The sequence below is a fragment of the Phoca vitulina genome, unplaced genomic scaffold (assembly GCF_004348235.1).
Source record: "Phoca vitulina isolate PV1807 unplaced genomic scaffold, GSC_HSeal_1.0 scaffold11, whole genome shotgun sequence".
Classification (NCBI taxonomy): Eukaryota; Metazoa; Chordata; class Mammalia; order Carnivora; family Phocidae; genus Phoca; species Phoca vitulina.
The window spans coordinates 16,857,925-16,870,468 of record NW_022589714.1 but is presented as its reverse complement, the minus strand read 5'-3'; the positions used below and the strand labels follow the sequence as shown (position 1 = coordinate 16,870,468).

The following is a 12,544-nucleotide window of genomic DNA, read 5'->3' as shown; positions in this document are numbered from 1 at the left end:
TGTTTCTGTTTTTTATTTTAAATCTTTAAATTGTTGTATTCATTCTTTCTTTGATTAATTTTAGTACCATATTTGAGACTTCCTTATGGTTTGTCATTGCAATTTATCATGTCACATTATATGTTGTACATTTTTATTATTCATGCCATTGTGCTAATTCACATTTCCATGTCTAACTATAAATTTGCTGATTTCTTTCTTTTGTTTCCATCATTATGTGCATTTAATTCATTGAAGAACAAGAAAAATATAACTCTTCCACAAAAGGTAAATATTAATGTAACTTTTTAACCATTTAATATTATTCCTTTTCTTTCATAATATGTGAGTTATATAACTGTATTTATTGAAATAATGAGCAAAATTATTTAATATAAAGGTAGTTTTCTCCCTGCAGTGATTTCGTAGGGCATTTGGTATTAAGTATTTTGTATTTTGTATTATTCACATCTAAGAGGAAAAGATTAAGAGTGCTTTTGTCTCAAAATTGATCTACAATGACAATTCCTTTTGAAAAATAACATATTTCTTATATGTTTTTGTTTGTTTGTTTGTTTGCATTCCCCTGCTCTCATGTGAAGGGTTGATTCTGACTTTCTGTTCAGGGTAGTATCTGCTGCAAAGGAAGAGAAAAATCCCTGGATCTTCCCTTTTGGTAGCAGCAACATTATAGAATGTTTGGCCCCCCACTGCAATCATGCATCTGGGAAACAGGTGCCTAAATGTCACTTGCCTTGGCCTCAGTATTGTTATAACACCCACCAGTTCTGTCTTCCTGAGTGACAGACGAGGAAAACCGCTCAGCCTGCTATGCTGGCACATCGGTGACCTCCTGCCTTACTATCTTTTGGATCGCAGTTGATTTTTGGCCTTTGGACTTGAGTTTCAAGTAGATGTATACCTTGTCCTGCTCGCATGTGCTGCCCATACCATTTTCTATTCAGTATTACTGTTGGCCGGATAACTAAATATTTGAACATGAGTTTTAGCTTAATAAAATAATAATATTAATAATAATATTAATTATTTAATTAAATATATAATAATATTTAATTATTTAATTAAAAATTAAATAGTGCTGTATAGTGTAATAAAAGTACATTTACTCAGTATTTGTGGATTAATAATTGAATTAATTTGTTGGACATAGTAATCCTAAAAATTAGTCCTGAGAGTAGCATCATCCCTTTTTTATGAATGATAAAATTCAGATTCAGAGAGATTAAGAGATTTACCCATTTACACTGCTGATGAATGGTAGACTAAGCCCAGGTGTCTCACTTTTTGACCTCCTTCCACTATACTTTAGTATATCCTATTTTAATAGGCACAAATCCTAAATATATTATCCCTAACTCTTAGTATATTAAGGTATGTGTTATATATCTCAGTATTACAGAGTGAAAATGGGAGGTAATATTCAATTATTTAATTTGAATTTATAAAAATAAATTTATATTCTGGTAAATGCATATTCTGGCAAAGTGACTTACTAGGCAATAAGTAGACATTAATAAAAAATAAAATGTTATTTAGTAAGATCAAAATGTCTTGGTCCTTAGATTTTGCATTGATTGCTGGCCATCCTGCATTTTTAATTCAGGTATCAAAAACACAACATTAGATCCAGTGGTTCAAAAATGGCCAATGCATTTGTACTTAGATTTAGAAGAATTTAGCTGGATTTGCATGATAAATTTTACTATGATAAAAACATTAAAATGTTATATTAGAAATGGGTCATGACCTAATTAATTTAGCCAAAAGGAAGAAAAATGTAATAATTCTTCATCTAGAGAGATCTTCCATATATATTATTACTAGGCAAAAGCTATAATTAGCTAATCAAAACAAAACAAAATTCGTAAGTTGTACAACCTAAAGTCTCTATGAAGTATACACATTTACAGCCTCACTGCAGAGCATGACAGATTGTTACATTTCTACAAGGTCATTGTGTTCTGGCTGAGGTGTGTCGTCACTCTGCCAAGTCTTCTTTGCACATAGGACATGGATATGCTTCACAGAATGGACCACATGACTGAAAACAGCCAAAGAGACACATCCCAAAATACATGCAAACCAGGCAGAGAGCAGAAGAGGATGCTGCACCTCTCTCCTCGGATTTAAGGGAGTATTGCTTAGTCACAAAAAGTTTGAGAAGCCCAGAAAGGATAGAAGCAAGTTCAAGAAATTTCTTTAAAGTCAAATTTTATGTTCACGTACCCCATAAAAAAGAAACAGTTTTATTTTGCATAGAAACCCTGCTGCTATGAGCTGATCTTTTCTGGGATGGATTGTATTGGAAAATTAAGTTATCTTAAGTCCTCGCTGGGTAGATGAAGACTGGGACAAGCCATGCCCAGCTGACAGTATAAGCTAAGGGGCTCCTTGTGAGAGCTCGTTTTTAATGAATTGTATACAAACTTGTAGGACAACTAATGGTCCCGGTTTGTGGAGGACTGAGAGGTTTCCCAAGATGCAAGATTTTCAGTACTAGAACTGGGACAGTTCCAGGCAAAGTGGGATGGTTTGTCACCCTAACTGTAGGGGACCAGTATTTTTCAGCATACGTTTGTAAAGCATATGTTCGTAAAGCACATAAACAGAGATGTTAAATACTATTAACATGTTTATGTTAGATAGAATTTATTGAGCACTTATTCTATGTCAGACCTAAGAGTGCTATATATTTATCTCACATTCTTACAACAACCTGAGAGATAACTATTAATATCTTAATTTTCCAACTGAGGAAGCTAAGGCTTTGGGAAGATTAAAAACTCGGCCCTTTATCAGTCATTTGTTTGGTAAGTGGTAGAACAAGGAATTAGATTTGAGCCTCACTCCAAAGACCTTATTCTTAACCACTTTGCTCTACACTGACAGCACTTACTAGTACCTACAGTGCATGGAGTACTGCATGATTATGGTAACCACACATGTGCAACCGTAAGGAAGGGATCATTACCTGTTTCACAGAGAGTCAGGGGGTTAAGTGGATAAGGTGACAAAGCTGCGGTGCAGCAGAACCAGATTTTGAGTCCACAGCCCATGTTCTGCCCAGGGTTGCATGTTGCTGTACCATTTCCCACTTACAACACCTCGGAGGGGCTCACTTAGGGGTCGCACCTCCCCCTGAGGACCCAGGTTTTTACCACTCAACTAAAGCTTCTAATACTTCTAATACCTGGCTTGTCCCTCAAATTACCATGTAATTTGAGAAAATAAAAGTGGTGTATGGATAAAGATAACACGTTCTCGGGGCTGAAAAGTTAACTGAGGAACTATGAATGTTCATAGGACGTTATTTATCTTTTACCTCCCTCTTTTATGTTGAAAGCTGAGAGACCATAACATTTTAGACTTCACAAACTGCTTTATAGGCATATCTTAAATTATTCATTCTAAAAGTAAGCCAATCTTTCCCTCTCTGCTACATTTCTTGGACAGTTTTAAAGAGCCCATGAATGTAGTTTGGGGGCATCGAAATAATGATATAAGAAGATCAAAACAGAACCAGAAATTAAATGACTTCAAGGTGAGAAAAAATGTTACTATCGTAATAAATTTCTAATTTATATGCCTTTGGATACTATTTCTTAAGTGCATTAACTTTTTGGGTTTTGGAAGCAATTTTGAATCCTAGCAAAACACATCACATTCTCTTTGATATAAATATGAATTTTCTTTATTATAAAAAATGTGTAACTTACGCACATGGAGAATGAAAAGCAATTAGAGTTCAGGTTATTAAATGATATGAACAGGAACAAAGAGTAAGTGGCATTTGTTGCTTTTTTGTTTCACTAATAAAATCTATAATAATGATTGCAACCAGGTGATAGAGGCTATGTAAGGATTGTCTCTAGTCAACTGTATTTTAAAGTATAAGGTTTCTGTAAAAAACGCTCATATCAGTTACTTGTACTTTTCTTCCTTAAATGTTGACAAGAACAGTTGGAATACTAAGTTATGCAAAATACAATTTTTTATGGAACTATTAAGCGTTAACCTTCATTAGGTGCAATTCATATAAAAAAGTGAAAAACATGATTTCGATAATTTCCTGTTACCTAAATTATTATATAGATGATACTTACACATTTACTTTAACAGTATACTGTGGTTGTGAAACACATTATAGGAAAAAATCGTGTAACTTAAATCTTTGCTAAAGCAAGTAAACTAATTTGTGTATTCTTCAGAAGCAGCATTATTTTAACTGTCACTAAGTAGAAAAGGATTTCAGTTTTGTTCACTTTTTTATTAGATTCCTATTTAGTAGGTGCATATTAGGCCAGGGGATTCATTTCCTGTTATTGTATCATGTTGTGATTTCGAAGGTTTAAGTTTATCTTCCAGGGCTTTGCCTTTCTTGAACACTTATGAATAGCTATTCATAAATATTTAGAGCTTCATCAGTAAAAAGTCTAACTTATCCATTCTTTTTTTGCCACAAATCCATAAATATAGTGTCATTCTAGCCTTCTCTTTAAACTTTAGAGATGTAGCGAGTGAAGCCGTACATATAAAACAGTTCAGAACTCATGGTTTCAACCCTGTTTTCCCATTCTGCTGATTCATATGTGGTTATTTATAATAGTATATAGACTTTAAAAACTTCAGAGTATTTAACACATATCATCCAAGGCTTAACTTGCAAGAAATGTCTCATTGAGGGAGAACATCATTACCCCTTTCTTCCTGGGATTTGTGGAGAAAGTGTAGAGGAAATAATAAAAGGCAGACTGATGTCTAGCCATGCATAAGCTCTTCGATTTTTTTTTCCTTTAATAGCATATATTTCCCTTAAATATTGTATTTTTAAACAAATTTTAACATTGGTAAACACTTTTTACAGGAAAAAGGAAAGAGACTGTCAAAAAATTATATTTAGCAGTTATGCCACATCAAACCTTTCAAGATAGATACTGTTGCCCTTAGTGTAATTGGAATAATGAGAACTATGGATAAACATATTGGATATCACTTGGAATAAACAACATGACCCCTCAAGGAATGATTTTATTATCCCCCCAGAGAAGGCTTCCTTACACGGGCTGCTTTTCACGAAGACTGTATTCTCAGAAGCGCCTCGTAAGGAAAACAGTGCTCCCTTTCAGAATAGAAATACATTTTAAAAAGCTATTTACCCCTGTGAAACACAAAATGGCAAGGTAAAATGACAAATTCTTTCTTCAAGAGCCTAACTTTCTTATCTATCAAGTATCTGACTAGTATTTTCAGTGTTACTCTGGCACTTGGCAATTTTGACATTGAAAGTTTTGTCTGGGGTTGGTAATCCTGAGCTTTGTTTTAGACAGTTCAGTGAAAATCAGCATGCTAAAAACAACAGATGGTCTTGTGGTTTTGGCTGCAGTGAGATTTGAGGGATTATATGTACAAATTACCTATTCCGCCTATGTCGACATTCCATTTCAATGATCTATGCCAAAACACAAGTTATTTTCTTTAAAAGCCTTTAAAGGAAAGGTGGTGTTTTCATTTAACATGTTACTTGTGTTTGATGTTTCTCATGCTGGATAGGTGTTATCTTTTATTTTTATTGTTCATACTATGATAGCACAATCCTTAATGTCTAAGAAAATCATACAAGAGGAAAAGGAAAACAATTTGACACATTTCTACCCTTGCAAATTGAAATGCATTTTATTCTGGGAAAATGACCCAGAATTTGGGCATTTCTGTGTAGTCAAAATACTCTAAACATTTAATCTTCATGTAGATATACTGTATATGTGTGTGGAAGGAAGAAGGCGTGTATTATATCAAAGTTGCTTACTACACTTGCATGACTCCAAAAATAGGATGAACATGCAAGGAATACATTTTTTTAATTGAAAAAAAAACATGATAATAAATAATAATGTAAAATGCACTGGTGATATTTTCCACCTTGACATCTATAGTTTTAGCAAGCTGACAAATTTTAAAATGCTGGAAATTAGGTAATAGAGCAAGAGAGAAAGATATTGTAGTTTTCTGTTTTTTGAAAATGTGGAGAAAATACTAATACCCTACTGAAATAATACAAAATCGTGAACTACAACAGATGGAAGTTACACTGAGCAATCCTATCACTTTACAAATAAAAACTCCATAATCAAGAGATGTGTGAGGAATTGATCAAGGCTACACTGATGAACTGGCGAATGATAATGGGTCCAAGATTATAATCTGTGCCTGGTCATTCCCAGTCCTTTTACCATTTTGCCACATTGCTTCCAGATGAATGCAGAATGTTTATACATCTTAACAATTTGTGTTGCTCTAAAGCCTAAAAAACTGTTAGTAAAAACTAGTATTTCATTTTTGAATTTTCAGACATCAACCTATCTTTCTATTCATGTTGTGTATAGTTTATAACAGTTACAAATTCAATAAGCTAATTTTTTTTCATTTTTTATTACTTTATAATGTCCATGTTTCATATGATATTGTTTCTTATGTTTGAGGTGATTTTTTTAAGTGCTTCAGAGAAGGAAATTTTTTTGACTACTGTCAATAACTGAGGCATCGTAGGTGTTTCATTTATATATTTCATTCTACCTGACGAATTCCAGGTATGTGGTCATTTATCATTGCTCTTCGGAGACATACATTGGAGCAAAGATGGGACTCCATTATTACTGAACTCTCATTGTACTACTAAACAGCAAGGAAGTAGAGGCTTAGCCTTTCTATTCCCAAAGTGTGATAGGACTTGGTAGTTGACTTGACAAGCTTAGTTATCATGTCCCGACATTATCCTCTGTCACCATTGACAGATGTACCAGCTAACCCTGTTACAAAGTAAAATACTCATAATGTTATTACTTTAATATATTTAGTAATATAGAAATTTTTATTGTTCCTATTCTCCTTTACACTTATGTTTCACCTAGAATACTCGAAAGTATTGGAAGGTTTAACAATACATTGTATGGATTTTCTTTTTTGCCTATAAGCACAAACATTTGAAGTTCCAAATGCATGTTAATTTGTAGATGCGTAGGAAGAAATGAAGATTTAAGGATTTGAGGATCAGAGCAAATTTATCTTCATATAATTGTAAATTCATGAATAGTATTTTAAATATACTTAAGAATGTATAATGCTTAAATTATAATTATCTTAAATTATACACAACTATAATATTTAAAATATTTTTAAGCAAATCACAAATGTCTGTAAGTCAAAGGAATTTCCCAGAAAAAATTACATTCTCTTTGTAGAAGGTGATATACTATAGAAATTTTTCAGTGAGGGTTCACTGAGGGTTAGGGAAGGTTTCAGTGAGGGTAGGGAAGAAGATTTATTAAAGATTCTTAAGCTTTTTATTTTTTTATTATTTCTTAAGTCATTGGCCTCTTTAATAATCTTATGAAAGGTATAGATCTAGAAGAAATGCATGTAGGTACAAACAGTATTTGCAAATGATCTCAGCTTCTTTGTAGTTTCATCAAAGATCATCCATACTGTTAGAATTCATAGCAAAGTATGGGACATAAGAAGAGAAACAATTATTTTAGTCTGTCTTTTTAATAATATCTAATACTTTCCATTAGAAAATTATGATAAATTATAGACTTTTAAAATTGTATTTACTTTTCTCACCTTTTCATGCTCCAATCAGAGTCCTTGTTGAGTTTAGAAGAAATGATTTCCTAAGTATGGTTTTAAATTAACCCATAAAATTCTAGTTTTATTCTTTCTTAATTATAATATCGAGTTGATATTTGACATATATACAAAAATGTCAGAGTTTAAAAATAATAGTGTAAGTGAAGTGAATCTAAAGAAAATAGATAAAATTCAATAAATATTTTTTAGCTAAGTTACTATCTGCTTTTTAAGAAGCACAGTTTATTCCACATCAGACACAGCATTCAGGTTGTAGAAAGACAGAGAAAAATTCCAACTTAAAGAACTTTTGTATAAAATTACAGTGTTAATTGCACCTTAGAGGGAGAGAAGAATTGTTTATTCATATCACTCTATCTGCAGTTATAGCTAAAGCTCAGGCTTAACAAACATCCTTCTTTTTTTCACTATGTTGTATCTAAGCTATATGTCCATTAAAAGACTAAATGCAATTACATGATAATTAAATTTGTTGTAGAAAATGAGAGGGGTTTAACTCTCTACTATATGGCAGTTTTGAAATTAAAAAAAAAAAGTTAAAACCCAGAAGTCCCCCAATTTTTAAATTCTTTTTATAACAGAATAGTAACTGGCATTTTAATGATTTTGTTAGTTTACAATAATGCTACCAACATTCAGGATGCTCCTAAAATGTGAATTTAGTGCTAGGATTTGTGGGAGAATTGAAAAATATTCCATATTTTAGTTTTGCTATTGGCATTAAAAGTGTCAATACAAAAATTTTAAATGATCATTCTTTTCAAAGTAAGATACTTGAGCTTTCTGAGCTGGTGTTAATTTTACTTATACTGGGATACTCAACAGATAACCATAGTCCAAGGATTCAATTCACTTTTAGTCGTTACTAAGTATCTGTTATTCTATGTAAATCATGTACATTAATAATCATGTCCTCTGGTTCAAATTTGTGATATTTTATTTTAATTCATATATTTGTTTTTCTATTTAGATAAACACACCAATAATTCAGAAATAACGTCATTTCATTTGACAATAGATGGTTTAAACATAAAATGCAAGTAAGCAAACTCTGTAGAAAAGTTAAAAACTCTCCAAATTCACACTGAAGCTTCTTCATTGATGTTTATGAAAAAAAAAACTTTTACTGAAACACGATCACTTGTATTATTTCAGAATACACACTAATGTACATACCATAAGGAAATAATGAGAACTACTAAAGAAATGTGAATTGTATGTAATTATTTGATCTTTTGATATGAGTAAGTCAATGATAGGCTATCGGCATCTTGCTTCTGTTCTTGGAATCTGAGAGCAGGCCATGAGGATAGCATGGGAACTACATTTTTGCTGGCTAGTCAAGGGAGTCTACTCGCAATTTTGAGTCAAAATTTGGGGATTTTCTTTCTTTGATGGATTAAAAGATGTCAACTTTCACTCCTTTAGGAATAAAGATAGTGCATTAATCATTTTGGGAAGGTCAAAATGAAGTCATTTAAAACCATTTTAGGATTCGTTTCAGTTAGGCTACCACTGTCTCCTCATGATTTAGTTTTGAGTTTTCCAAATAAAGATTTAAATACAGCCATGTCATAAACTAAGTAATCCTATTTAGAGAAATGAGGCGTTGTCCTGGCAAGGTAAAATCACCCAGAACTGTTTCAGATTGCTTCAGGCTAATAGTTCTTGGGAAATTATCTTTTCAGTGCCAAGTAACTGTCTTCCCTAAGAATTTCATGATACTAAAAGTGAAGGTTACAAAGCTATGGGCCAATCAATGTGAAACATTTCTTAAAATTAATATCATTTGGTGAGAATATTAAGCTACTGCCATTTAAGTTTGCTTTTATCACAAGTAGAGATGGCTTTGAGTTGCTTTAAGCTTTAAGTGTAGACTACAACTGATTACATACAGTTCATTTGATTTCCTCAAAGCTCAAAGCAAATGACTGAGCAAGTATCCAGACATACCCACACCATAGGTAGAAGGCAGAGAACAGATATTTGTACATTTTCTTGTATGGCATATGGTTTTGGTAAATGCAGCTCATCTTTCTCAATAATTTTGTCTCAATTTCTAATTAATCTCAAATAGCCTTTTACTTTATAGTACTCATTACGACTCCTATGTTGTCAAGTATTTAATAAATTTCTACTACTTTTCTCAAGATCTCCATTGTATCATCTTTTAATCATAATAGTCATCATTTACTGTCTCTGCAGTCAACATTTTCAAAGCAATTGTGCATCATTGCTTAATTCACAGAACTGTGATGTCAGGAATGGATATCGTCTACCTAATTTACTGAATTTAAACAGAGCTAAACACCTAATAATTTTATGCTAAAAGTATAATTAAAACATTTACCCACACATTTCAAGCTATGTATTTATCTCTCGTGCTATTAGTCTGTACTTGAACACACAATAAAAGCTACATATTTACTTAATTTTTATAATCGGTGTCAGTGTCTTTTATCGAGCATGATAGGCCTTTTATCATTGCAATGGAAACATTTGCCAGCAGGTGTCTTTATAAACTCCTCATAAGAGGTGAAATCAGTAGCCAAGTCAGTCACATAGATCAACATTTATATTATCCTTATAAGTCATTAGTCCCTCTTGGCAGAAGCCCCAATACTTTAATCACACAAAGAAGTTTTTTTCCCCATAAATATGTGTATATACACAACTTAAAAATAAATCTTAGCACTGGTTACAAAAGTTGAATAGTCTGGAAAATTGTCAAAAGATTGTAAAAAATAAACATAGGTATCACACAACACAAGTGTATGTTTTGAAAAGTTCATTCTACACACAACAGTGCCCTTAGCTCTTTTTTCCCCTTCATTTGTAAAAATGTATAAATTAATGGTATGGTCTTGAAGCTAAGCTGCTTATGATGGATTCTGACTTAAAATAACTTGTATTTTATCAAAGGCTGTAATATTCCCATCTAAACAGTCGCACTTGCTACTTAGGAGATTAAGAAAGATTTAAATGTAATGCATTTCTGTACATAAAGAGCTAAAAATTTTATATTGTATTTTCAAAACATTAGAATTTCATATATGTGATCAGACATAGCCACCAGAAATAAACAATTTTTTCTCTTAGGCCATTTTTAAGACTGGCAAATATTCAAGTAACACTGCTGGTAGAAATTAATAAGAATGCCTCAAAAGCAGGTGCTTATCAATTACAACCATTTTTCGGTGACTGCTATTAGCTGAGGATGTTAAGTGGGTGTGTGCATGCATGTTAAGCATGTGCATATATGTGTGATGTGTTCAGTATGCATATTTGTTTTCTCTATATATGTACATGCAACAACCAGTTGATTAAATGGAAGGCATATTTTCACAATTGAATCTGATTTCACATGGTCATTTACGAATGGAATTGAAAATATTTCATATCAGGTGAAGAAATAGGGTACTTATACTTTGTTACTAACATTTGTGTTCCCCATTTTGTGTGATTTGAGTCATGTTCATCTTTAGATTAACAGGTGCTAGCATTGTATATTCTGCATTTTGTTTATTAGTCATGTGTTATTTCTAAATTTCATTTACTTGAAATCATATCAAAAGAATTGAAATCTTAAACCATTCAGTTCCAAAAGGTGCTTCGCCTGTGTTAATAGGCTTCCATTGTGTGTTTTTGCAGCAAGCTTAGTAGTGGAGGAGCGAACAAGACAGATGAAAATGAAAGTGCATCGATTTAAGCAGACAACAGGGTCTGGTTCTAGTCAAGAACTTGATCGCGAGCAATATTCCAAGGTAAAACTAGTAGTATCCAACCAATAGTTTCCCTTTTAAAAATGTACAGTGTGTATAGCGGTAGGATTAGCAAGTGCCAAGTTATGTTAGAGAAGTTATCATTCACCTGATGGTCTTGCATCATAACCTCTGTCCTCTTGATATTTTCACAAGATATATAGCTTTGTTAAAATAATTAGTTAACTGGGATTTAATGTTTTTTCTAAAAAGAAAATGTAAATACTTCATATTAAAGTCACTTAATTATCTATTGTCAATAGTCAAATTCACATAAATAAGCAAGGTATATGAAGCTATTTTATTACTTGAATCTCATTTAATATTGCATTTAAAATATTAAGATATACATAGATTTATAGTCTTAAATACTATTTTAGGTTGATATTGACTATTGAGATTTATTAGTGAATGACATAAGTTATGCAATGTGAGATTTCTTCTTGATCTGTCTTTAGTAAGAAAAGTAAGTGATTTCAAATTCTTAGAAACTGAACTCCACAATTTCAAGAGGCAAGAAAACATTTAATTTATATTTCAGTATTATTTTGTAAGGATGCACTAGAAGTTTATAAACTGCTAATAGCATCTAATAATTTTAATTAAAATAGGCATAGAATTTTTTTACCTCATAAAGCAATTTTAAATATATAGTTTATTTTAAATATATATATTTTATTTATATATTATATATTAATTTTTATTTTTATATAAATATATAGTATATGTTAATACTACAAAAGTGGCAGCAGCCTTTACAGAATAACCCGTTATAATTTTATGTCAAGAAGCCCTTTTGGAAGTAATGACCTTTGAGAAATTCAAAATTAAATAAAAACTATACTAATTCAGTATTGTGACCTTGAAATATGAATGTAGAAAAACCTACTTATTTGTAAATATTAGAGGTTGATCTTTACATGGCCAGATATTCAGAGACTAATACAAAAAAATAGAGATGGTCACAAAATATGACTTGTCACCAGACTCAAAGAGTCCTATGTATTGGATGCATTTTACCATGTAAAATCTTAGTTAGCTGTAGGAGGATTTCCAACTCAGACAATGCCTAGGTTCCCTGATGCAGTGAGGCTCAGTACCCTAGGACTCTGAAACAACACTTCAAACAGTAAAAT

At 32.0% G+C, this 12,544-nt stretch overlaps 1 protein-coding gene across 50 annotated transcripts in view; it reads left to right on the top strand.

Annotated features, from left to right (window-relative positions):
• The window catches only part of RIMS1 (regulating synaptic membrane exocytosis 1), a 490,270-nt gene that overhangs the window by 378,253 nt on the left and 99,473 nt on the right, over window positions 1-12,544 (top strand). For 19 of the 50 annotated variants that reach the window (XM_032409467.1, XM_032409490.1, XM_032409466.1 and 16 more), the window contains 2 exons: window positions 238-267; window positions 11,299-11,411. The exons of 11 other annotated variants lie outside the window; for them this stretch is intronic. In XM_032409467.1, the coding sequence (XP_032265358.1) occupies window positions 238-267; window positions 11,299-11,411 (143 nt within the window). Of the gene's footprint in view, window positions 1-237; window positions 268-11,298; window positions 11,412-12,544 lie in introns of those variants that run through there. 20 more of the 50 variants (XM_032409504.1, XM_032409498.1, XM_032409495.1 and 17 more) reach the window with 2 other exon arrangements.